Source organism: Mus musculus, chromosome 2 (genome assembly GCF_000001635.26).
Source record: "Mus musculus strain C57BL/6J chromosome 2, GRCm38.p6 C57BL/6J".
Lineage (NCBI taxonomy): Eukaryota > Metazoa > Chordata > Mammalia > Rodentia > Muridae > Mus > Mus musculus.
In genome coordinates, this window is record NC_000068.7 from 41,663,977 (window position 1) to 41,690,370 (window position 26,394).

General features: G+C 37.2%; 1 protein-coding gene across 10 annotated transcripts in view; it reads right to left on the reverse strand.

Moving 5' to 3' along the window:
- Lrp1b (low density lipoprotein-related protein 1B) overlaps positions 1-26,394 on the reverse strand; it is a 2,058,309-nt gene that overhangs the window by 1,068,687 nt on the left and 963,228 nt on the right. For all 10 annotated transcript variants that reach the window (XR_374143.4, XR_374144.4, XM_006498463.4 and 7 more), the window contains exon 7: positions 6,925-7,087. Coding sequence is in view for 8 of the 10 variants with exons in the window: in XM_006498463.4 (XP_006498526.1) it covers positions 6,925-7,087 (163 nt within the window). In the remaining 2 variants the exon portion in view is untranslated. The remainder of the gene's footprint in view (positions 1-6,924; positions 7,088-26,394) is intronic.

The following is a 26,394-nucleotide window of genomic DNA, read 5'->3' on the forward strand; positions in this document are numbered from 1 at the left end:
ATCACAGCCAGACAAGCATTAGTGTGAGAAGAATTTGGTCCATCTCAGAGCCTGTTGTGAGGAACCTAGATGCAGAACACTTTGAAGTAAGTACTTAAGTCACTAACCCTGAGGCTGCCTGAGAACTACAACTTTAAGGTTAAAAAACAAAAACAAAAACAAACAAAAACCAAACCAAACCAATGAAACAAAACAAGGCAAAACAATAACAACAAAACAACAACAACACCCCCCTCCATTTTTTAATTTAAGCTATTACTGTTATTTCCTGACACTCCTCCTTTCTGGATGCCATCATTACTTTGGCTGGGAATTCAGAGGCATTCTTGGGAGGCTAAGCAAATACTGAATAAGGTTAATTGAAATAGAATTGAGAACCTAATAATTTAGAGACAAGTTTAGCAGACCTTCAAAACTTAAACAATAAAGAAAGAATCGATAACAACGTAGCAAGGGGAAATGGGGATTTTTTTAAGTCTTCCACAAAGTCATTTTTATTTTTTTTATGTTTTCATTGACTAGAATTATGTCACTTTCTCTCATTCTTCTCAAACCCTTCGCAGGTCCTCCTCACTCTCAAGTTGATAGCTTTTCTTTTCTTTGCTTATTATTGTTACATACAGATATAAATGTATGAACACACACTCACATACATACATACATACATACATACATACATAGAGCCGGCTGGGTCCATTGTTTATTGTTTGAGTATTCTTACACGCGTTCACGACCGGCCAGGAAAGACGCAGCAAACCAGAATCTTCTGCGGCAAAACTTTATTGCTTACATCTTCAGGAGCAAGAGTGTAACCCCCCCCCCCCCAAAAGCGAAAGCGAAACCCCATCCCTATTAAGGAGAGTTATCCTTCGCCTAGGACGTATCACTCCCTGATTGGCTGCAGTCCATGGCCGAGTTGTCGTCACGGGGAAGGCAGAGCACATGGGGTGGAGAACTACCCTTGGCACATGCGCAGATTATTTGTTTACCACTTAGAACACAGCTGTCAGCGCCATCTTGTAACGGCGAATGTGGGGGCGGCTTCCCACAGAGTATATAGGTTTTAAGAGACTTTTTAAATGATCATATTTTAGTGGATGATGTTATATAATAAACAGGGCAGTTACATCACCTGGGATTATGTTTTCAGCCAACGGTGTGGGTCAGGAGAATTACCCTAAATCACTAGCATGTCTCCAAGCTCATCACACTGTAACAGAAACACTGCATCTTCAGTTGTATGTATATATATATATGTATATATATGTATGTATGTATATATATATACATATGCATGCTAAAGCAGTATCAGCCACCATTTAAAGAAAGGACAAGGAAGCGAAGTAGACTTGTAAAGTAGTTAAACCTTCACAACACTGATGATGAAATTGTGTACAAAATTATATTATGGGTTCACATCTTCCATTGTCTAGGGACTCTATTCTCAATGACCAATAATGATAAGTTCATCAAGTCTCTAGCAGTGGGCATCAGTTCTCAGGATTGTTAGTAATCTTAGCCTGGGTCTAAGATCTTTGTCTCTGGGGATTTGATAGCTTCTGGAACCAGGTAGCTAAAAGCCTATGGATTTTCTTCTTTGGCTCCTTTTATGAAGGTTCTCTCTCATGTTTCCATATTTGCCCTCAGTCTTCTTCCTGCCCATGCTGCTTTCTATGTGACTCCTAATCAAAGGTCAGCCATGGCTGCCAAGACTCCAAACCTGTTTCTGTTAGGACAATACAGAGAAGGCAGCACCTACTGAGTCATTCCAGGGTTACCAGGATAGCTCAGGCATGAATGTATTCACCTGTGAGGAAGATCATAGCTGGTGAATGGGATGCAGGCCAATAGTGTATTGTGATGTTCTAGGTTCAGCCCTGGAGGGTGGATCACAATTGCCAGTTCTTCAGCTCTAAAGCAGCACTGATCATTCTCTGCTCCTTCACCAGTATAATCATGATGGATCAAGCTCCAGGGTATGGGTTTCTGGAGGTGTCATATTTCCTGTCCTACCTCAAGGCCTGATCTGCAGCTGCCAAGTTAAGCACCTAGCACCTGCATTCCCAGGTTCACTGAGCCTCCAGAGTAAACTTCAGCTATCAAATCTCAAGCAAAAGCTTTGCCTATCATCTGGGCACCAGGTCAATATTTAGATTGTTGGCTGCCAGCCATGTCCATGTTCCTCCCTGTTGTTTTTCCATTCTTCTGTTGTCTCTGCAGCTTCTTCATGTGTCCACAAGAACACATACTACTGAGAATGTCACAGAAAAACAATGAAGGAATTAGCACAGAGCTTCTCCCAAAAGACTTCTGTACTGAGACAAGTAGTCTGCTTCTACAGTGTTAAGAAAGACTGCAGATCAGTCAAAGTCATTCGTTTAGCTCACTGCAGCTACACAGATGCGTGATTTGACATAATTGGTGGTTTGGCCTTGAATCATTTATAGTAGTGCCAGTACAAAGGGAAATGGTATCAAGGGTAGTTTCAGGGATTCAATGGGTAGTGCTTCTCCCATGGCCCAGAAGGAAGCAATTTATCAAGGCTTGGGGCTACAAAAACTGTCAAAGAAACTGTCAAACAGGCCTGGCCAGTGCTGTCCCTTCAAGAACCAGTGCAATCAGCTGCAGTCTTTGCCTAGCTGTTTCAAAGCTACCATGGAGTGTTCAAGGTGCTGGCACAGGCAGAGTCTGCAGGTGCACCAGCTTTTAGACTGATGGTTGTTTTTGCTCAAGACACCTCAGGTAGCAAGAGAGAATTCTCAGAGCTGCTAATTAGGAAGTTGCTAGTGTCTGTGCTTATTTGCAGGAAGATGAACATCAGAATCAGTGGTTAGAATATAAGCTCAGCATTAACACTAACAATCATTTTCACAGTGCTTACGGAGAGTTGTCTTCTCCCGCCAGTCTGAACTTCTGAACTCTAAGCTTATCCAGAATTAGTATGCAGAATCACACACACACACACACACACACACACACACACACACACTCACACACTTTCACTTTCTTGGGATGTTATGCATTCAGTCAGCGATTTCAGAAAACAATTTAAATCTCAGAATGTCAGAGTCCAAAGCAGTCTTGCCGAAGGTGGGTAATACTGATGTATAGTTACTTTTCTCCATGAACCCACTTGCCAAAAAGAAGGTGATTAGATTTATCCAACAAGGTAGCAGAATAAACAACAACAACAACAACAACAACAACAACAACAACAACAAAGAAACAAAAAAGCAAATAACAATGAAAAAAATGAGGAAAATTAAAACCACAAACTCCTGATATTCTCAGTTATCTTTGTCCTACCATTGTTGAAGAAACAGATTCTGAAGAACCAGGCCTTGCCCCTGCCCAGTTCATTCCCATCAAACTCTTCCGCCCTATTCCACTAATGCACGATAGACGTATCCTTAAATGTAACATAAAATTCACAAGTTGCCAGATTTTGTTTTTTATGTATTTATTTATTTATTTATTTATTTTTGGTTAGGTTTTTCAGTTTGATGTCTCTGATGTTGTTATGTTGAAAATAACCAGCACTGTTGTGTGTTTTTCTCTTCTTAATATTTCTTAATGAGTTTTTGATTGCCTGTTTGAGAAGGAGAGAAGGAGGGGGGAGGGAGGGAAGAGAGAGGGAGAGAAGGAGGGAAGGAGCAAGGGAGGGAAGGAAAGAGGCTTTGGAGTTGAAGCTATGGAGAGGGCAGAAGATCTGAGAGTTGTTGTGGCGGCATGATTAGAATATATCGTATAAGAAATTGTTCCCAATGAAAGAAGAAAAATGTGAAACAATTATTTTTATATACAACCCAGTCTAGAAAGAAATTATCAAACTCTTTGTATCCTATGTAAGATTTATTGCTTAATAAAACTTAAAATAAAAGTACTTATGAATATAGCAGTGCATGAGGAAATATTCCCCCCCCCCTTCATGCTCATATCTATAGCTATGAGAAATACTCCCTTCTCTCTGTTCCTATATCTATAGCTAGCTGCTCTGCCTTTCTGCTACAATGCCCTCGACTCATTTCGTTTTAATTCCTAGAAGATATATTATTTTTCCTATTTGTTTCTTGTTCATCAATATAGCATCATAAATAAATGTAGTCTTTAAGAAATGAAGCCGTTGAGGAGACCGTTCAGCAGAAAGAGTCTGATGGAAATGAAATGTGGTCTATGATGGGGTGATATGTAGTTCTGAAGCATTAGACAAGCAGAATTCGAGTGGCCACCTGAAAGACTGACTAATTTTAATGTCGGTTGCATGACTTCTGTGCCACGTTTCAACTCTAATGGTTCCTCAGCAATAGGTATTTTTCAATGAGTCACTGCAAGAAAATATTGCTGAAATTTTGAAAAGAAAAGGAAAGCCTTGAAAAATATCTCTGAAAAATATCCTGAAATAGTAAGTTCAAATGAGTAATTAAAAATCAGACAGCATACAAACATCATTAAAAACATCTTTTGGGCACATTTGTTGTGATTGGCTCCAGGCATGGGAGTCCATCTAACATTAGTCTTCCAAACCTGAAAGAACTAAAACCAACAGAGACTAAAATTTGAAAGATAATGCTGCAAATTTTGGAATGACTGTGAGGTACAAATCAAAAAGAGGGGAGAAGAGTCAAGTTACAGACACTTCCAAAAAATGGTGTTTCTTCTACATGGTCTTTGGGACATAAGGATATTCTGACTGTGTTCCACCTCTTCAGGTAAGGAGATGAGAGTCTGGTCAAATTACTTATATACTCTGATATTCTGCTATCTCTGAACAATTAGAACATTCTGAGGGAAAGGAATATTTCCCCCAACAATTAGAAATAAGGAAAATGTTATATATATATATATATATATATATATATATATATATATATATATACATATATATATATATGCATATATAGCATAATATTTCTCTACTTATAGCTTACATATAAATATTCTCTCCAAAGCAAGTCCTACTGTGGACATTTTCCTTTCTCCCCAAGCTTCATTGTACTTTCATCCAGAAGGCTATTTACACACAAGCAGAGCTGAGTTGAAGTATTCAGCTGCAAACTGCATCTACTCACACAGTAGCAGAGCAGTTCTTGCTTTGATATCTGTGATCATGACTGAAAAACTGAGTGAGAGTCAGATCATACAAAAAACAAAACAAAACAAAACAAAAAAACCAAAAAAAAACAGACCCCCTATTGTGACAAATGGCCCACAGAAAAATTACATTTAAGCAGTTACTAGGCCCCAAGAAACCCATCAGAGAATGTGTGCAAACAGTATGGGGCTTTCTCCATCTAATTCTGTTGACAAAATGACAAAATATGGCTCTTTCTTGTAATGACAGGGAGAAATAAGTTGACTGAAAACATAAAGTATGCTGTTGCTAAGGATGAGAGATGACATTCATATTATGCTACATTTCAGTTGGCAGCTTTATTGAAAAGAAAGAGTCACATGTTCTGTGTTTTTATGAAAGGCAAAGAATGTGGTAAGGAGAAAGGAAGCAGGTGAGAGCTTCACCTCTAAGCATTTAGACATATAAAGTGGACAAGGCTATCTGAAGGTCAATTTGAGATTCAGTTAGCACCATCTGAGAAAAACTTGCAAGCACCCACATTTCTAAAACGGATGCCAAAAGAATGCTGAGAGCATGCTTGCAAATCTTAGTTCTCTCTTACTACCCGTATCCAACCACCCAAACAAATCAGTTTAAATACAACTTCTTTTACTAATGCCTTTTGAAGCATCGTTGTAGTCAAGTAACCATCTGCTGCAAACACAAATAGTGCCTCATTCAAGAATTATGTTACACAGGCTTCCCAGCGAAGTTCTTACGTGCAAGCTGTTCTTGTCAAAATCAGAACCATTGTGATGATGCATCTTAATATTCAATCAGACTTTAAGTAAAGAGTGACAAAAGTCCACATATGGATGACAGCTGCTTCTTCAGTAAATATTTTCCCCTTTATTGAACGGAGGCTTATGGCAGTTTAGAATAAGTTCCATAAGACATTTCAGCCGCACTGCCTGAGGACTATGGAAATGACAGGAGGAAGAAAATTCCAGCTTTCCAATCTGCTACAATTTACATATTCAGCACCAACAGTCCTTTCAACTAAAGCAGCACTGTGTGCCATTGATCCCACAGTAGCCTCTGCTCACACTGGGGAAGAGGTGAAGCTGGGAACTGCCTGTGCCTCTTTGTTAATCCCTTTCTATTGTCCTGACATGTTTGCGAATTTTGGGAATTGTGTCTACATAGACTTTCCCAATATATAAACAAAGTACATAGGAATTTAAACATTTGTGATCATATTTTAACAAGCAGTAAAATATTTCTAAATGATTAATGATTTTATTATTAAAAAGAATGTCTTTTAAGGGCTGTTTTTAAATCGATGAACTGAATCACGAATTAAAAATCTAAAATATATAAATGGATTCTGCTGATTTCACTAATATAATATTATTAGGTATAAATATTAATATTTGCTTTAAAATAATCTAAACTAACAAAGATAATGTTGGAATACTCTCGAAAATATATTGTATTTTGTTTATAAATCTTAAATGCTATGGTGATTCAAGTTAATAAATATTTTGTCTTTCAAGGAGCCTTGATGAAATTTGCTAACTGCAAGGTTCCTTGTAAATATTCAAAAATTCTCTATCTTTAACCTAATACTACTACATTGAGGTTCTTTGGAGATCACAAGCAATTTTGGGTAAAGATAAGGTTGTTGGTATATTAAGCTAGATCTGTGGTATTACTTCATATAGAGTCCCTTTCTTTTCCTGCAATGCTGGTCAACACTTCTTTTTTAATAATATTAAAGACTTATTTTCTAACAAAATTTTATTTTACACTTTGATTCCTTTTTAATAAGAATATTTTCAGAGCAGGCACGCTGAAGGTAATGTTCTTACCCTGCGATGGGATCTGCTGCTATGGCCTTAGGATTGTGAAGCTCCGATTCAATCAGAGTGACACACACAGAGCCATTGAAATTACAAACAAAGATCCGGTCACTGACATGGTCCACGAAGTAGATATTTCTGGTAAGCCAGTCAAATGCCATTTGTTCCACATCTGAAAAAACACATATGCAGAATAACTCAGTCACAGGAATAAACCTCACATTATAGCAAGAATACACAAGTCTGACAAAGTCAATACAGAAGACAGCTTAAAATTCAAGTTGTTTCTTTCACATATATATTCATTGTTTGACTCTAGAGAACCCTGGTTAATATAATCATGATTAACATAGAGAGGCAAAGTTATCAAAGGTACAGAGGATAAGAGTTTATGCAGTGTTCTGATCTAAAATTGTTCAGGAATCATTGCAGAGGATGACAGAGTGATTTTTAAGATTCAGGCAGCTAACTAATTCTTGCGATGCATGACCTGGATTTTGGGCAATGAATTCAGAGAAACTATACAAGATCAATGCAGCCCAGATTCCAGTATAGATGGGGCAGCCACTAATGAAGACCCTTCCTAATCTATGGGGATATTGGAAACATATATCTCCTTTGTAAGACAAATCAGTTTCATTAGGGATGTGTATGCTCCAGGAGATGGTACCACACACATGAGCATACAAGCAGACATGAGCAGACTCATAAGGTTGAAAAACATACTACATCAGAGACAGATAGGAAGGAGATGTAGTGGATAAATCAGGGGGTAGAGGAAAGGGAATGGGTTTGATCAAAACACGTTATATGCATATGTATAATTCTCAAATAATACAAACTAAAGTAGAATAGAAAATATGTAAAAATTATAATTAAAAATCTTTATGATATCATTGCCTAAAGAAAAGGGATAGGGCTGTGAAAGGCAGCCTGGTTCTTGGTGACCCTGAGGAAAGGCAGGTGTTTTGCCATGCTCCCAGACACTAGGCTCCTGACAGGAGGCCACAGCCCTCCATAGATTTGTGTCCTTCAGTTACATAAGGGCAACACCCCAAGCCCCTCCATAGGTAGAGGACTGGACCACAGGTCACATAGCCTCAAGACAGAGCTCCATTTTAATGAGGTACATAAAAGCCTGAAGGCTTAGCCAATTAAGCTTCCCTTCCCAGACACTCCTCCCTGCAAAGGTATTTAGTCTTGGGCTCACCTGAGAAAGTGGGGTATGGTTTTATTCATCTACTTTCTGCCATGACAATAAATGTCTTAAAACCGTACACTGCCTCTTTTCTCCAGGATCCGCTATGGGGAGCAATGGAACAGGCCTTAACCTAAAGAGCTGTCTGTCTGTCTAATCTCCTGCAGAAGGCCTCTCAGCACTCCCAGACACAGTCTCCACCAAGCCAAGCCAAGCCAACCGCTGAGGAAGCCAAGGACTCTGTCCTCCCTGAGGGGACCCAGCTGCAGCTCTCCCCACATTTTTCCCTCATCCCCTGGGCTAGCTTCAGCCCGCCAGCCCCACACTCCATTCTCAGCTCTTTGGTGGCATCCAGCAGTGCCTGGGTGCACAAGAGCCTGAGAACTAGAAGGCCCCTGGCATCACTACAGAGAGGGGAACCCCCTAGCCAGCTCTGGCTGCGCACCCCCACCCGCAGTGTCCCACTGAAAGACCTGGCATTTTAAAATAAAACTAAGGAGAAGTGACAGATTCCTTCAATGGCATACTTAAACACACACACACACACACACACACACACACACACACACACACACACAAACGAAAAGAAAAGAATAAGGTTTAATTTAGGATTATTTTTTCCTTATATTCTAATACCATGTTATACAAGGAGGAGGAAATTATTTCATATCTGTACTGTCTAATGAGGTAGTCATCATCCTTACTAAAATTTAGCTTTTGTATCTGGTATAATGAAACATCAATGCATTGCATTTTAATTAATTTTGTTTCAAACACAAATAATACTGACTGCTAACAGATACAATGGACAGATCAGCCACATTAAGGCACATGTGTTTTAGTTGAATATTTTCTACTTTATACTTTCATCAGACTTATACTGTAGTTTGTAATAAAGTTTTATATAGGAGTATTAATCTGTAGTGTGCAATTTATAGTTATAGGAAAAATCATCACAGCGATACCTTATACATATGAGATATTAAATTCTTACATCTATCCTACAATTCTCTTGTTAATATTTTTTAAATATTCAAAAATTAATTGAATTAAAAATGATCTGGAGATTTTTCTCAGTTTGTAGAATGGCTGTCTTTCCGGAAAAAGGTTTTGGGTTCAATATGCAGGCAGCATAACATAATCCAGGGATGATTATGCATGTCTGTAATAATAGCACTGGATGTGTAGGGGCAGGAAGATGAGAAGGTTAAGAACATTCTCAGCTGTATAGCAAGGTAAGGCTATCTTAGGTACATGAGACCCTTTTATATCCTCCTGACCCTACCCATTCCTAAAATCCCAATATAATGAAAAGTACTTATAGGTACAAAGTTCTTCCCCTGCTTCTAGACCACTAGTACTGCTTTGGCTCCTTCAATAATACCATAAATAAAACTTGGATTCATCTTTAGTCTAGGTTTCCATGCTTTTAACTCTTTCAGATTACTGCCTGCCCTCCTACATATATTTTAGGAAGCATTCCAAGACCCCAGTGATAGTTTGCTAATATCACAGAACCAAATCCCATGAATATTTTATTTGTCTGTGTATATTATACTCTTCGATGGTAAATGGCAATTTATCTATATACCAAACAAGTAAGTAAATTAACAATTGTCAATAATGCAAAATAATAGCAGTAACATGTATAATTAGACATAGGAGAATATTCTCAATTTCTGTATCTGTGAAAATATCATGTGGTACTCATTTGATTCATGTTGGCCACAGTGACTTAAAACTGTGGAAAGTAAAGCAATAGGCTAAGAAGGAGCCTGTAGATTTTTCAATATTCCCTTCCTTAGACTTCATATGTATCTGTGCTCAATCGACTACTTGGCGTGGTGTGACTCAATGGATATGGCACTACTGTGGCCAATCATGGTTGTCAACTTAATATACCTGGGAAAAATGACCCCTCAGATTGGCCTATTGGCATGTCTGTGATTCATTTTCTTGATTCCTAATTGCTTTAGGCACTCTGTGATGTTACCATTCCTAAGCAGTTGGAGCTGTATAGGAAGTGAAGCTAAACATGACTCTAGAAGCAAGCCAGAAGCTGCACTTTTCTGTGGCTCTTATCTCTGCTTCTGTTTGAGTTTCTGCATTGGGTTCACTCAATGATGGACTGTGTTTTCCATTTCAAACTCCTGGGCTTTTCGCAATGGTGAACTGTTAGCTGTAAGTAAGAAAATAACAACAACAACAAAAACCAACAACAACAAAAAAATGAAAAACAAAAACCTTTCATTTTCAAGTTGCTATAGGTTAATCTATTTTATCAATTATATCATGGCAACATAAAAGTAGAAAAGCCACTTATGCAGATTTGATATTTAATGCTGAAGGCATTTGAAGAACAAGAGGGCTATCTGACACACACCATATGAGGCAGTTTAAAAGACACCAAAGGAAGTACAAACTCTATTCTCAGTGGAAAGAATTATCTGGGTCCAAAGAAAGAATAAACTCCTCGAAGGATCTCACTGCTGAACTTTACTATCTTCAGCGCACAGATATGCCCCTCATGTCTTCCTGTGACTTCCTTTGCCCCATAGATCTAATATAAAAACACTCACATCTTCAGTTCCTTTAATGGCTTCTCTGTCATTTAAACAGATTTGTGTGCTTTTCTATTGTGAATCTCTCTTTTGTTGCTCAAAGTCACATATGTTTTATAATGGAAAATATTGATGTAAATTCCCAGGAAAAAAATGTACTTATATTACACATTCTACAAAGATGAGTAACGGGTAAGAATTTTAATTACTGTTAGAGTTGACACATTGCAGGTCCAGAGTCAAATTATTTTGGGTTATCTTAATCTTTACATAGTAATTTATTGCCCATTTTCTATTTGATTAATGTCCATATAACCAGCAGAAAAGTGTCTTTATATGTACATATCCATACTATCCATAAACTCAAAACTATGAAACTGATCAAGCAGCATAAGTGGCCTACAGCAGAGATTGCTCCATTTTGCTGCAATCCAGCTACTGCCTATTTCCACCAATGTATTGGAAAAGTGCTCTGATTATAACGGCATTTGTTCTGTCATGATAAAACTCCACAAAAGTATAAGTGCATTGTAACCTGGTATTTGGGATAATTTGGATTTGTGTTCCTGGGATATGGACATTCATATTTTGCTACAGAATAATCTCTCCCTTTTTTCAATTCGAAGTAAGAGCTATAGATTTTGTGTTTCCACCTTCCCCACTAAAAGCCTTCTTGTGTAATCTGACATTTTCCTACATTTTGCTTCAGTATTCTTCCTCAGAATTGGCTACTTCTGTGAATGATGTTCTCTCAGTAAAGAGACTAAAACTGACAGTCATATTACTACACATTATACTACACAATGATGATCACCAGAAAGATAAAAGAAAGACAGCAGGAATTTTGTTTTAATTTCTACCATGTCCTACAAGGGTAAGCATAAAAGAGATATTGCAAGTCACTGTACACAAATTTGCAAACCATCAGTAACAGTCTGACTCACATAATACAGATTTTATGCAACAATAAACATTTAAATATTTCCTAAGCTACTAGGAACCTTATTTTTCCTTAGTCAGTGTGGCACTCAGAATATTAAAAAGTCTCAATTATTTTCTGTCTAAAGAAATTGGGAACAGGAGGCTTTTCTGGGATTCAGAGTAGGCTTGCATTGTTCTATCAGCCTGAGTCCAGCACCCAGCATTTCCAAAGCCATTTCAGACACTTTGATTAGAGATCTGGTATATGCTAGGCTCATTCATCCAGCCATCCCTTATGCTGTAAAGCTGGTGGCTTCAGTACATGCAACTATAATTTTAGACAAAAGAGTTGCCGCATGGCACAATCCACACCTGTCAGTACTTCATCATTTCCAAAAGATTCTTTTCAATGAAAGAAGCAGTGAGATCTCAAAGAAAGTGTCTAATTAGCAGAATGTTTAGTAATTGTAAGTTGGTTAATTTCTTTTTCTACGTCTGGAACTTCCTTCTGTCTTTAGTGTAATTTTTATTTAAATCATAGAGTTTCAGCAATTAAACATAGTCTGTAGTCAAGCAAGTTAGTAAATAGAAAGATACAGGGAATATTAACAATCAGAAAAGGACAAACTATACTGTGCTTTGAACTAAAAGACACAAAAAGGCCTCAAAAACAATCTCTTTCTCCAGCTCATTCATTTGCCCCCTCCCCTCCCCCCCGCCAATTACACAAAAATGAGTCACAGAGGTAGCACCACTTTTTCCTGAAAAGAAACCATAAGGATACAGCTTCCTTTCTGAAGTAATTCATAACTGGATAGGAGAGTGGTGTTATTCTGTTTCATTTAAACGTTTAAAAAACAACCTTAAAATACTGCTCAAACATTCTACATCTTTCAATATAGATACTGTTTATAAAGAAATTCCCTGAACTTCCTTTTCTAATATTAGATCATAAGACCTTCACACCAGAGAAGTTCTGTGTCCAGCTGGGAGGAAGAACTATTTCAAAGAAAGGTCAAGGAGACTCTTGAAAGCTGTCCCTTCCAACACTATTGTAGCATCCTCTGTTCTCTAAGTCCAAGTCGATATTAAATTGAGGATCACAGAAGCAAATAGTTTAGAAGTGTGCTATCCCTGTGCCTTCCTTTGGTGTTGTTTTAGGCAAAGTACTGATGACCTAATTCTCCTGGCCTCCTAAATTCTGGTATTGGAGGTATGTACCTTCAGATCCATCTTGTTACTAAATTTTTAAAAATTCTCATTTCATGGAGAGTTAATTTGTATTGAGAAATGAAAATCAAAACTGCATAGTGATTCCATTTCACTTTAAGAAAACATAGAACAACAAATCCAGATGAGGAAACAGAGAAAACGATTCTATATACACTGCTAATAGGGATAAAACTTAGCCCATATACTTTCAAAATTAGTATGAAAATTCTTCAAGAATATAAAGACAGACAGAGACAGAGAAACTTCCACATGACCAAGCTTTATCATTTCAAAGCATATGCTCAATAAAGTATGAGTAAGTAAAGGAGAGCAGTAACTGCACCTCAGTGCCTATGGCAGTGCTATTCACACAAGCCATGTCATGGAATTAGCAAAGACACTGTCTCAAAACAGAAAACATGGTTTGAAACCCTGCCAAAGACCTACAACCCAACCTTCCCACTTTCCTTTCTATTAAATTCAGCATATCTTTATTAATAATGATGTGGGATGGCACAGTTTGTTATATGATGTGTAACCCATGGGAAGTGGTCCTCAGTGGCATAATAAAGATGAAGAAAGCCATAGGAAATAAGTCAGTGAGCAACACTTGTCAGTGGTGTCTGCAAACGACCCTTCATTCTTTCTTGCTTTGTTGCTAGGTAGACATGACTTATTTGCTTTGCTTCCTTCTAAATGTGAAATCTTTTTCTGGTACTCTATTTCATTCTTTGTCTGCAGATCCAGGTTAGTAGCAGGACCCATTGTGCTCTGTCTTACTCAGTTTCACATTCTGACACCACAGAGACAACACCTCTGTGTCTGGTACACAGGTGGTACGTAGGCAGACAGATTTTGGCAAAGTTAAGCTTGTAAATGCTTCCCAAACCTCAAGGAGTTCCAGAAACCACCTCCCTTCTTTTCCCCTTCTCATCTGTCCTCTCTTCCTCTCCTATCTTCTTGCCTAATTAATTCTTCCGTTATGCTGATCATTCTAGAAGCTTGGCAACACATTATTAAGCCTAAATTATTTCTCTATCTCCAGAATTGCAGAAATGATTTGAACATATTTGAAGGTAGATAATTTTCCAAAAACATATTCATAATTCATTTTAGTTTGCTAAAGCAGAAGAAAACACGCTAGAGTATTTTATGATAACTGTTTAGAGATAAAGATACCACTTACTATCTAATAAGATGTCTGTTGCATTTTACAGAACAAAATTTTATATGTTTTATTGCATTTGTCTAATTTGTTCTTTCATCAACTAAAGGGCAGCCAGAATTTGTTCTCATTGTTTTCTTGACATGATTCTGATTTTGGTAATTTATAATTTTTTTAACTGTCAAAAATTATTAAGAACTTTTCTATTTATTTGACAATAGCTGAACAGGTTGGCCACCTACTTTATGTAACACATGGTAAGTTTTAATAATATTTTCAAATTTGAAAAATAATTATGTCTACAGAAAGCATTTTGTAGCTTAAATTTTATATGAACAAAATTATAACCATGCTTTTAAATTGCAAATAATTCTCCTCATGTACAAAAAGTAAGTCTCAAACTTACACCTATATCATCTTTGGTGGGCATCAGTCACACATAACATCATCATCTTGGCAATATCCTATTAATTATGTATTATCTGTTAAGATTAGCAATTTAATAGTCTATTCAGTGTAGATTAAATAATATATAAAATCAAAAGAAGAGAGATAATGATGTGATAATTCAACACATAAAAATGATGCACTTAACTTCTTCTGACATAATAATTTATATTATATACTACCTGAATTGTGAGTATGTGACTTAAATTTTTAAGTCTTCTAAAAGTTTAACACAGTGTTTTGAACTATATATTCTCCAAAATTTTACCTTTTTTAAAGGCATTTTTATTAGACATTTTCTTCATTTACATTTCAAGTGCTATCCCCAAAGCCCCTATCCCCTCCTCCTGCCCACACCTACTTCCTGGCCTTGGCCCTGGCATTCCCATGTACTGTACTGTACGGGGGCATATGATCTTCACAAGAACAAGGGCCTCTCCTCCCATTGATAGCCAACTAGGCCATCCTCTGCTACATATGCAACTAGAGACACAGTACTGGGGGGTACTGGTTAGGTCATATTGTTGTTCCTCCTATAGGGTTGCAGACCCCTTTAGCTCCTTGGGTACTTTCTCTAGCTCCTTCATTTGGGGGCCCTTTGTTCCATCCAATAGATGACTATGAGCATCCACTTTTGTATTTGCCAGGCACTAACATAGCCTCACAAGAGATCATGTTATGTGAGTGTCCTGTCAGCAAAATCTTGCTGGCATATGAAATAGTGTCTGGGTTTGGTGTTGTATATGGGATGGATCCCCGGGAGGGGCAGTCTCTAGATGGTCTTTCATTCCTTCTCAGCATCGAACTTTGTCTCTGTAACTCCTTCCATGGGTATTTTGTTCCCCATTCTAAGAATGAGCGAAGTATCCACACTTTGGTCCACACTTCCTTCTTCTTGACTTTCATATGTTTTGCAAATTGTATCTTGGTTATTCTAAGTTTCTGGGCTAATATCTGCTTATCACTGAGTACATATCACGTGTGTTCTTTTGTGTTTGTGTTACCTCACTCAGGATGATACCCTCCAGATGCATCCATTTGCCTAAGAATGTCATGAATTCATTCTTTTTAATAGCTGAGTAGTATTCCTTTGTATAAATGTACTACATTTTCTGCATCCATTCCTCTATTGAGGGATATCTGGGTTCTTTCCAGCTTCTGGCTATTATAAATAAGGCTGCTATGAACATAGTCTTCTGGATATATGTCCAGGAGAGGAATTGCTGGATTGTCCTGTAGTACTATGTCTAATTTTCTGAGGAACCGCCAGACTATTTTCCAGAGTAGTTGTCCCAGCAATCCCACCAACAATGGAGGAGTGTCCCTCTTTCTCCACATCCTTGCCAGCATCTGCTGTCTCCTGAATTTTTGATCTTAGGCACACTGACTGGTCTGAGGTTGTTTCCATTTACATTTTCCTGATGCTTAAGGATGTTGAACATTTTTTCAGGTGCTTCTCAGCCATTCGGTATTCCTCAATTGAGAATTCTTTGTTTAGCTCTGTAGCCCATTTTTTAATAGGGTTATTAGATTTTCTGGAGACCATCTTCTTGAGTTCTTTATCTATATTGGATATTAGTCCCCTATCTGATTTAGGATAGGTAAAGATCCTTTCCCAATCTGTTGCTGGCCTTTTTGTCTTATTGACAGTGTCTTTTGCCTTACAGAGCTTTGCAATTTTATAAGTTCACATTTGTCAATTCGCGATCTTACAGCACAGGCCATTGCTGTTCTGTTCAGGAATTTTTCCCCTGTGCCCATATCTTTGAGGATTTTCCCCCCTTTCTCCTCTATAAATTTCAGTGTCTCTGGTTTTATGTGGAGTTCCTTGATCCACTCACTTAGACATGATCTTATTACAAGGAGATAAGAATGGATCAATTCGAATTCTTCTACAACAGCACCATTTGTTGAAAAACCTATCTTTTTCCACTGGATGGTTTTAGCTGCCTTGTCAAAGATCAAGTGACTATAGGTGTGTGGGTTCATTTCTGGTTCTTCAATTCTTTTCCTTTTGTCTGCCTGTCTGTCCTTGTACCTGTACCATACAGTTTTTATCACAATTGCTCTGTAGTATAGCTTTAGGTCAGGCATGGTGATTCCCCGAGAGGTTCTTTTATTGTTGAGAAGAGATTTGCTACCCTAGGTTTTTTGTAATTCCAGATGAATTCACAAATTGCCCTTCCTTTTGACCTTAATACTCAGTATTTCAATAACTGATTACAATTGGAGGAACAGTCTTCAAAGAGGTAATTAGTGAAAATAAGCTTACTAGTATTGGGTTCCAATCAAAAATTACTTTCAGCCTTCTTAGAAAGAAATTGGTGACAGAGAGAGTCACCAGAAGTTTGCATGTGAAAGAATGGTTGTGTGAAAACTCTGTGTGGACATGCCAGCATTTACAAACCCAGATACCCTGGAGGAATTCCATTTGTAAGCATTCGGTTTATGGAACTTTCCAGATTCCATATCCATTGTTGGCACCACAAATGGTCTTCTATTTTGACTAATGTATCAAATTAATAAAATTCCTCCAGCATTGTTTGATAGAGCAACCCCCCTTTTAAAATTATTGAGAACAAAAGAAAATTTTTACTAGAAAACTCATGAAAAGATATTAATATAGCATGTCAATGACCCTGTGGACCATTGCCAAGTTGACTTATCTGAAAGCAAATGTATTCTCCTGGGAAAGAAAAGTTGATTCATTATTTTAAATTGAATAATAAGCACTAATCTTAATAATTTTAACTTATAGATTGATAATTCAGAAATAGTTTCCACCAGGCAGGAAAACTTAAATTTCATAATGTATCATCTTTGATGGGTATTCATTATGTATCTTGTGGTTTGAATAACAGTGACTCCCATAGGTTCATATATTTGAGTATTAGGTATCAGAGGTTGACACTAATTAGTGGGATTAAGAATTGTGTCTTTTTGAGCTTCACCACTGAGCTCTGCCCATGGTCCAGCGAACTAACTTTCATGTGTTCTTAAGAGCACATGTGAAGGAGTGTGGTCACTGACCTTGGAAAACATTCCTCTCCCCTGAAAGGAATTCACTTAAATTATTCATTAAAAACCTTTTCTAAATCTTTACACTCCATTCTGTCTCATATTTAAAAACCTTCTCCACTTGATCACCCATTATTTTCCCAGGATTCCTAATTGTTCTACTTTGTTTACAATGTTTCTCCTTGGTTTGATGCCCCAGTGTAGGGGCATATGAAGTGGGGCCGAAGTGGGTGGTTGGGTGGGTGAGGGAGAACCCTCATAGAGGCAAAGGGGAGGGGGGACATGTGGGATTGGGGGTTGTGAATGGGTAACTGGAAAGGGAGATATCATTTGAGATGTAAATGAATGAAATGATTAATAAGCAAACAACCATGTCTGCCTGTGTGTTGCCATGCTTGCTGCCATGACAATAATGGTTTAAACCTGTGAAACTCTACACCAGTCCCAATGAAATGCTTTCCTTTATAAGATTTGCTAATACAATGATTAGTAACATCTATGAGAGTGGTTGTTCTCAAGAGAAGGAAATGAGGGTAAATACTATGATCACTACATTATATAGATGTAGAAAATCATCATAACACACTTATATTGCATAATTTAATTTTGCTTGAAAACAAAATAAAGAAAATTACAAGCACTCACTGTTTTATCCTATTATTAATAAAACATCAGATTTAGGAAATGCTCATGCAATAAATCAAGAATCTATATTTAAGAGTTGCATACTGTGACATGAAGCAAGTATTACTCAGATATCATTTTAGGCCCAGATAGAATTAAAGGACTACACTTTAGTTGATAAAATTGTGACTGCTTGTGATATTTCTACAGTAGAGTATTTTAAAACGCAATCAGCAAGTGGAATAATGATATGATAAACACTTGGTAGTCATGATCATTTTGGTAAATAATGTCCATAAATTCTTTGACACAAGATTATTTATTTGATTAAAAATGATTCAAGCAATAGGTCTTAATTATCCTCTTAAATAAGAACCACTTCTCGGGACTTTCCTTTAATGAACAAGCATTTCTTTTGCAATGGTATCTCAGTGTGTAGTAAGAAGCCTAGAACTCCCAATTTAGAACAGACTAGCCTCAAACTCACAGAGACCTACCTTTTGTCTGTTTTTTGAATGCTGGGATTAAAGGCTACTGAAGAACAGAATTTGACAGAAACTGTCAAGTAAGATTTGGTGATGATTCAAGGACACTTTATAATTCCAGTTTTGTTATTTCAGCTATGCCATGTGGTGACTTTCACCAAATCACAGGTGCATGCTTAGAAGCTAGGATTCTTGGTACCAATAAAGAACTGAATATCTGACTGCTGTACATCTCAATGTCAACCCCTTGTGTTGCTTTGTGACACAATCACAAATATAAATATTCGTGAATTTCTAATGCATCAAAACTTTGGTAATGGTATTTACTCTTATAAAGCTACAAATTGGCAGGTACTTTGTTATAAGCAGTAGATAACATCATCAGATTCCTGAAGATTTTAGATTTCTATACTTCTTAGACTCTACCTGTCACTATTATATTGAATAATTAGTTTGGTTCTTTTAAAATATCCACTATGTAACTTTAGTGTGGAAACCATAAAAATACAAAGAACAAATGTTTACAAATTAATCTCAATGAATAAAAACACATCATGTCTGGCAAATTTTCTCCATTTTTGAAGAAATTCTGTCTAAAACTAATAAATCTTGGGAATCCCAAGACATGAAAAGTGTTGGTACTCAACTATTTAATTGGGTGCACTTGTTTTCATAATTCTCTATATAATGTTAGTTATTCTCTATATAATGTTACTATTTTTAAAATTGACATGTAATACATTGACTTTTTATGACATAGAAATTGTTTCATTATTATTTATTTTTACATATGCACATATTCACATGTACCCATTTTGCTAATATTATTATCAGGGAGGTGGTAATGGTTGCTGAGCAGAAGAGAGAGACAAGGGGATCTCTGTAAGTTTGAGGACATCTGTTCCACGGAGCTCGTTCTAAGAGTGTCAAGTCTACACACACACACACACACACACACACACACACACACACCCACACCCACACACACACACACACACACACACACGCACGCACGTGCACGCACACGCATCTGTCTTGGAAACTCAAAATAATATTGTGGTTTGATAATTATGACTAATTTTTGTTGGTTAATTCAAAATTATAGCATGATTATACTTGCTTTAGAAACTTGTTTCTTAGTTACTTGGTGCAGATTTTTTTTACAAGATTTATTGTTTCATAATTCTACAAATTCTCTAAATTTTTCTCAAATAGCAAAAAATTCTCAGCATTCTCTGCTGCTGTCTACCCTTTTGGCATGCTTCCTGTGGCCTGGCGTCCAAGTTCAGAATCTGTACAGGCTTTTCAGCCCTCAGGATCTGGGGCAACTTCTTCCCTCTAGGTCAGGCATTCCTGCTGTGGAGGTGATGCAGGGACTCTACACTCAATGTTCTTCTCACAATAGGCAATTCCTTTACTATGCATCTCATCTCTTGCCCCCACTTCCAGAAGTGGCCAGAGTTTCTAAATATTTAGTTTTACTGGGTTACTTTAATTTTAAATGACATCTGCACTAACTTAGCAAGGCAAAAAATATTAATCCTGTTCAGTTATATTTCAATCACTTGCATTTATTTTCTAAAATTGTGTCATGAATTGTCTCATTTCTTTTTCCTTGCTTATTGGTGGATTAAAGCATTCTAAGTAATTTATTGGCAATACTCGTGGTGGACTCACAAAAGAGGGATACATAATATCCTTAATAAAGGATATACACAAACATAAACACTGACATTCATTTTAAAAAAATTATACATCCCCAATCTACATATATGGGTGCATTAGCCACACAAGCAGTTTCATTGCAAATGCCACACAGCTTGTTTCAGCGCTACAGAACGAGCTATGTAACAAAGTAGAAAATATGGAGACTTTATAGAAAACAAGCAAATTCTCAGTATAGATAATGTCTACACACTTTTCTGTTCCTATTATGTATATTGTGTATTTTTTCTTTTATTGGTTATTTTCTTTATTTATATTTCAAATTTTATCCCTTTTCCAGGAAAGGTTTCCCTCTAGAACCCCCTATCAGATGCCCCCTCCCCTTGCCTCTATGAGGGTACTCCCCATATCCACCCAAACACTCCTGCCTTTCCAGCCTGGCATTCCCCTACACTGGGGTATCAAACTCCTCCCAAGGGTGGCTCCTCCCACTTATGTACAACAAGGCCATCCTCTGCCACATATGCAGCTAGAGCCATGAGTTCCTCCATGTGCACTCTTTGTTGGTGGTCCAGTCCCCTGGACCTTGTGGGGAATGGCTTGTTGACACTGTTGCTTCAAACACCCTTAGTTCCTTCAGTCTCTTCTCCAACTCAATGGAGGCATCAGGGACATTGCACTCAGTCCAGTGGTGGGCTGCAAGCATCTGCTCCTGTATTTGTCAGAATCTGGCAGAGTTTCAGGAGAAAGCCATATCAGGCTCCCTTCAGCAAGCACTTTCGTGCCTCCACAATAGTATCCAGATTTGACAACTGCATATGGGATGGGTCCCCAGGTGGGGCTGTCTCTGGATGTCCTTTCCATCAGTCTCTGCGCCACACTTTATCTGCATATTTCCTCATATGAGTATTTAGCTCTCCCTTCTAAGAAGCACTGAAACATTTACACTTTGATCTGCCTTCTTCTTGAGCTTCAAGTTCTGGTAATTGTATTTTGGGTAAATAAAACTTTTGGGATAATATCCACTTATCAGTGAGTGAATACCATGTGTGTTCTTTTGTGATTGGGTTACCTCACTCAAGATGGTATATTCAAGTTCCATCCATTTGCCTATGAATTTCATGAAGTCATTGTTTTTAATAGCTGAGTAGTATTACATTGTGTAAATGTACCACAGCTTCTGTATCCATTCCTCTGTTGAAGGACATCTGGGTTCTTTTAAGCTTCTGGCTATTATAAATAAGGCTGCTATGAACATAGTGGGGCATGTGTCCTTGTTGCATATTGGAGCATCTTTTGGGTATATCTCCAGGAGTGGTATAGCTGGGTACTCAGGCAGTACTATGCTCAATTTTCTGAGGAATTGCCAAACTGATTTCCAGAGTGGCTGTACCAGCTTGCAATCCCACCAACAATGGAGGAATGTTCCTCTTTCTCCATGTCCCCACCAGCATCTGCTGTCACCTGTAATTTTTCTTGTTTGTGTTTGTTTGTTTGTTTTTCTGCTTTTGTATTTCTGCCATTTGGTAGTCCTCACTTGAGAATTCTTTGTTTATCGATGTACCCCATTTTTAAATAAGGTTATTTGGTTCTATGGAGTCTAACTTCTTTGAGTTCTTTGTATACATTGGATATTAACCCTCAGTCGGATGTGGAATTGGTAAAGAACTTTTCCCAGTCTGCTGGTTGCCATTTTGTCCTATTGACAATGACTTTGCCTTATAGAAGTTTTGCAATTTTATGAGGTCCCATTTGTCCATTCTTGATCCTACAGCATAAGCCATTGGTCTTCTGTTCAGGAAAATATCCCCTGTGCCCATTTGTTTGACATACTTCCCCACTTACTGTTCTATTAGATTCTGTGTATCTAGTTTTAGGTAGAAGTCCTTGATCCATTTGAACTTGAGCTTTTTACAGGGAGATAATAATGGATCAATTTGCATTCTTTTACATGTTGACTGACAGTTGAACTAGCACCATTTGCTGAAAATGCTGTCTTTTTTCCACTGGGTCGTTTCAGCTCCTTTGTCAAAGATAAGTGACTGTAGGTGTGTGGGTTCATTTCTGGGTCATCAATTCTATTCTATGATCTACCTGCCTGTCATTGTACCAATACTATGCAGTTTTAATCACTATAGCTCTGTAATAATGTGTGAGGTCAGGGATGATGATTCACCCAGATATTCTATTATTGTTGAGAATAGTTTTCACTATATTGCGTTTTTGTTATTCCAGATGAATTTGAGAATTGCTCTTTATAACTCTATGAAGAATTGAGTTAGAATTTTGATGGGGATTGCATTGAATTTGTAGATTGTTTTTGGCAAGAAGGTCACTTTACAATATAAATCCTGCCAATCCATGAACATGAAAAATCATTCACTTTTTTGAGGTCTTCCTCGATTTTTTTTCTTCAGAGACTTTAAGTTCTTGTACAAATCCCTCACTTGTTTGGTTAGGGTCACACCAAGATATTTTATATTGTTTGTGACTATCATGAAGAGTGGTGTTTCCCTAATTTCTTTTTCAACCTGTTTATCCTTTGAGTACACAAAAGTTACTGATTTGTTTGAGTTAATTTTATATAATTTTATATCTGACTACTTTTCTGAAATTGTTTATCAGCTGTAGGATTTCTCTGCTAGACCTTTTGGGGTCACTTAAGTATACTATCATATCACCTGCAAATAGTAATATTTTGACTTATTCCTTTCCAATTTCTATCTCTTTGACCTCTTTTTGTTGTCTAATTGAACCTAGAACTTCAAGTTGAATTGAATAGATAGGGAGAGAGTGGGCAGCCTTGTCTAGTCCTTGATTTTAGTGGGATTGCTTTGTTTCTGTCCATTTAGTTTGATGTTGGCTACTGGTTTATTGTATATTGCTTTTACTATATTTAGGGGTGGACCTTGAATTCCTGATCTTTCCAAGACTTTTAATACAAAGAGATGTTGAATTTTGTAGAATACTTTCTCAGCATCTAATGACATGATCATGTGGATTTTTTTTTTGTTTTATTTTTTATTATTTATTTATTTTGGTTTGAGTTTATGTAGTGTATTACCTTGATGGATTATCATATATTGAACCATCACTGCATTCTACTTGATCTTGGTGAATGATCATTTTGATGTGTTCTTGGATTCGGTTTTCAAGAATTCGTAAGGCAAATTGATCTGAAGTTCTCTTTCTTTGTTGGATCTTTGTATGGTTTTGGTATCAGCATAACTATGGCTTCATAGAACAAATGGGGTAGGGTTCCTTCTGTTTATATTTTCTGGAACAGTTTGGAGAGCATTGGTATTAGATCTTTGAAGGTTTGATAGAATTCTGCATTAAACCCATCTGTTCCTGGGATTATTTTTCTTTATTGTGGGGGGGGCGGGTTGGAAGAATTTTAATGAATGCTACTATTTCTTTAGGGGTTATGGGATGTTTAGATGGTTTATCTGATACTGATTTAACTTTGGTATTTGATAACTGTGCAGAAAACTGTCCATTTCATCCAATTTCCCAGTTTTGTTTAGTATAGGCTTTTGTAGTAAGATCTGTTCATATTTTGGATTTCCTTAGTTTCTGTTGTCATATCTCCCTTTTCACTTATGATTGTGTTAAATTGGGTAGGTTCTCTAGGCCCTCTGATTAATCTGGCTAACAGTTTATCTTGTTGATTTCCTCAAAGAACCAGCTCGTCGTTTTCTTTTAATTCTTTGTATAGTTCTTTTTGTTTCTACTTGGTTGATTTCAGCCCGGAGTTTGATTATTTCCTGCCATCTACTGCTCTTGGGTGTATTTGCTTCTTCTGTTTCTAGAGCTTTCAGGTGTGCTGTCAAACTGCTAGAGTATTCTTTCTCTAGTTTCTCTTTGGAGGCACTCAGAGCTATGAGTCTTCATTTTCATTAAATTCTAAAAAGTTTTTAATTTTACTTTTTATTTCTTCCTTGACCAAGTTATAATTGAGTCGAGAGTTGTTCAACTCCCACGTATATGCGTGTTTCCCATTGTTTTTGTTGGTATTTAAGACTAGCTTTAGTCCATGGTGATCTGATAGGGTACACTGGATCATTTCAATCTTCTTGTATCTTGTTGAGTCCTGTTTTGTGACCAATTATGTGGTCAATTTTGGAGAAGATACCATGAGGTGCTGAAAAAATATGTATATCCTTTTTTTCTATTAGGATAAAATGTTCTATAGATGACTGTTAAATCCATTTGGTCCATGTGGGAAGCGGTTTTCCGCTGTGCCTGCATGGCCTAATTGGTAAACAAGCAATGTGCGCATGTGCGAGAGTGTTTTTGTGCCAAGTCACGGCCCATCCCGGGGCGTGGTGATGAGACTCTGGGAGAGCAGCCAATCAGATGTGGACACGCCACACTAAGGTGTATATAAGCAGCACCTTTTTGGTGCTTGGGGTCTTCCTCTTCATCTTGAAACTGGTGTAATAAAGTTGCTGCAGAAGGATCCGGTTTCTCATGCATGTGATCTTGCTGGTGAGACAATAATGCGTGTTAGAGGTTCATTATTTCTGTTAGTTTCAATGTGTCTCTGTTTAGTTTTTGTTTCCATGATCTGTCCACTGATGAGATTGGAGTGTTGACATTTCCCACCATTATTGTGTGAGGCTCAATGTGTGCTTTAAGCTTTAGTAAAGTTCCTTTTATGAATGTGAGTGTTCTTGCATTTGTAGCACTGATGTTTAAGGAATAATGTCCCTGTTAGATTTTTCATTTCACCAGTATGAAGTTTCCTTCCCTATCTGTTTTGATAACTTTTGGTTGAAAGTTGATTTTATTCGATATTAGAATGGCTACTCCAGCTTGTTTCTTGGGACCAATTTTTTTGAAAATTGTTTTGTAGTCCTTTATTCTGAGGTAGTATCTGTCTCTGACATGGAGGTGCATTTACTGTATGCAGCAAAATGTTGTGTCCTGTTTATGTATCCAGTTTGTTAGCCTATGTCTTTTGGGGGGGGGGAATTGAGTCCATTGATGTTAAGATATATTAATGAATAGTGATTTTTGCTTCCTGTTATTTTTGTTGTTAGAGGTAGAATTATGTGTGGCTATCTATCTTCTTTTGGGTTTGTTGAAAGAAGATTACTTTCTTGCTTTTTCTAAGGTGTGCTTTCCCTCCTTCTGTTGGCGTTTTCTATCTATTATCCTTTATAGGGCTGGATTTATGGGAAAATATTGTGTAAGTTTGGTTTTGTTATGGATAGTATTGGTTTCTCCATCTATGGTAATTGAGAGCTTTGCTGGGTAGAGTAGTCTGGGCTGGCATTTGTGTTTTCTTAGAGTCTGTATGACATCTGCCCAGGATCTTTTTAGATTTCATAGTCTCTGGTGAGAAGTCTGGTGGAATTCTGATAGATCTGTCTTTATATGCTACTTGACCTTTTCCCCTTACTGATTTTAATACTCTTATTTTGTTTTGTGCATTTGGTGTTTTGACTATTATGTGACAAAAGGAGTTTCCTTTATTGTGCAGTCTATTTGGAGTATTAAGGCTTCTTGTATATATATGGGCACCTTTTGCTTTAGGTTAGGAATGTTTACTTCTATAATTTTGTTGAAGAAATTTACTGGCCCTTTTAGTTGGACATCTTTATTCTCTTCTATACTTAATATTCTTAGATATATTCTATACCTATTATTAATGTGTCCTGTATTTCCTGGATGTTTTGGGTTAGGAACTTTTTGCATTTTCCATTTTTATTGACTGTTGTGTCACTGTTTCCTATGGTATCTTCTGCTCTTCTGCACCTGAGATTCTCTCTTCAATCTTTTGTATTCTGTTGGTGATGGTGTGTCTATGAATCTCAATCTCTTCTAGGTTTTCTATCTCCAGGGTTTTCTCCCTTTATGATTTCTTTATTGCTTCTTTTCTTTTTTCTTTCTTTCTTTCTTTTTCTTTTTTCTTTTCTTTTTTTTTTTTTTTTTTTTTTTTTTTTTTTTTTTTTTTTTTTTTTGAGACAGGGTTTCTCTTTATAGCCCTGGCTGTCCTGGAACTCACTTTGTAGACCAGGCTGGCGTCGAACTCAGAAATCTGCCTGCCTCTGCCTCCCAAGCTGTTTCTATTTTTATTTTTAGATCATGGATAGCTTTTTCAATTCCTTTACCTGTTTAGTTGTATTTTCTGGTAATTCTTTAAGGAATTTTTGTGTTTTCTCTTTAATGGCCTCT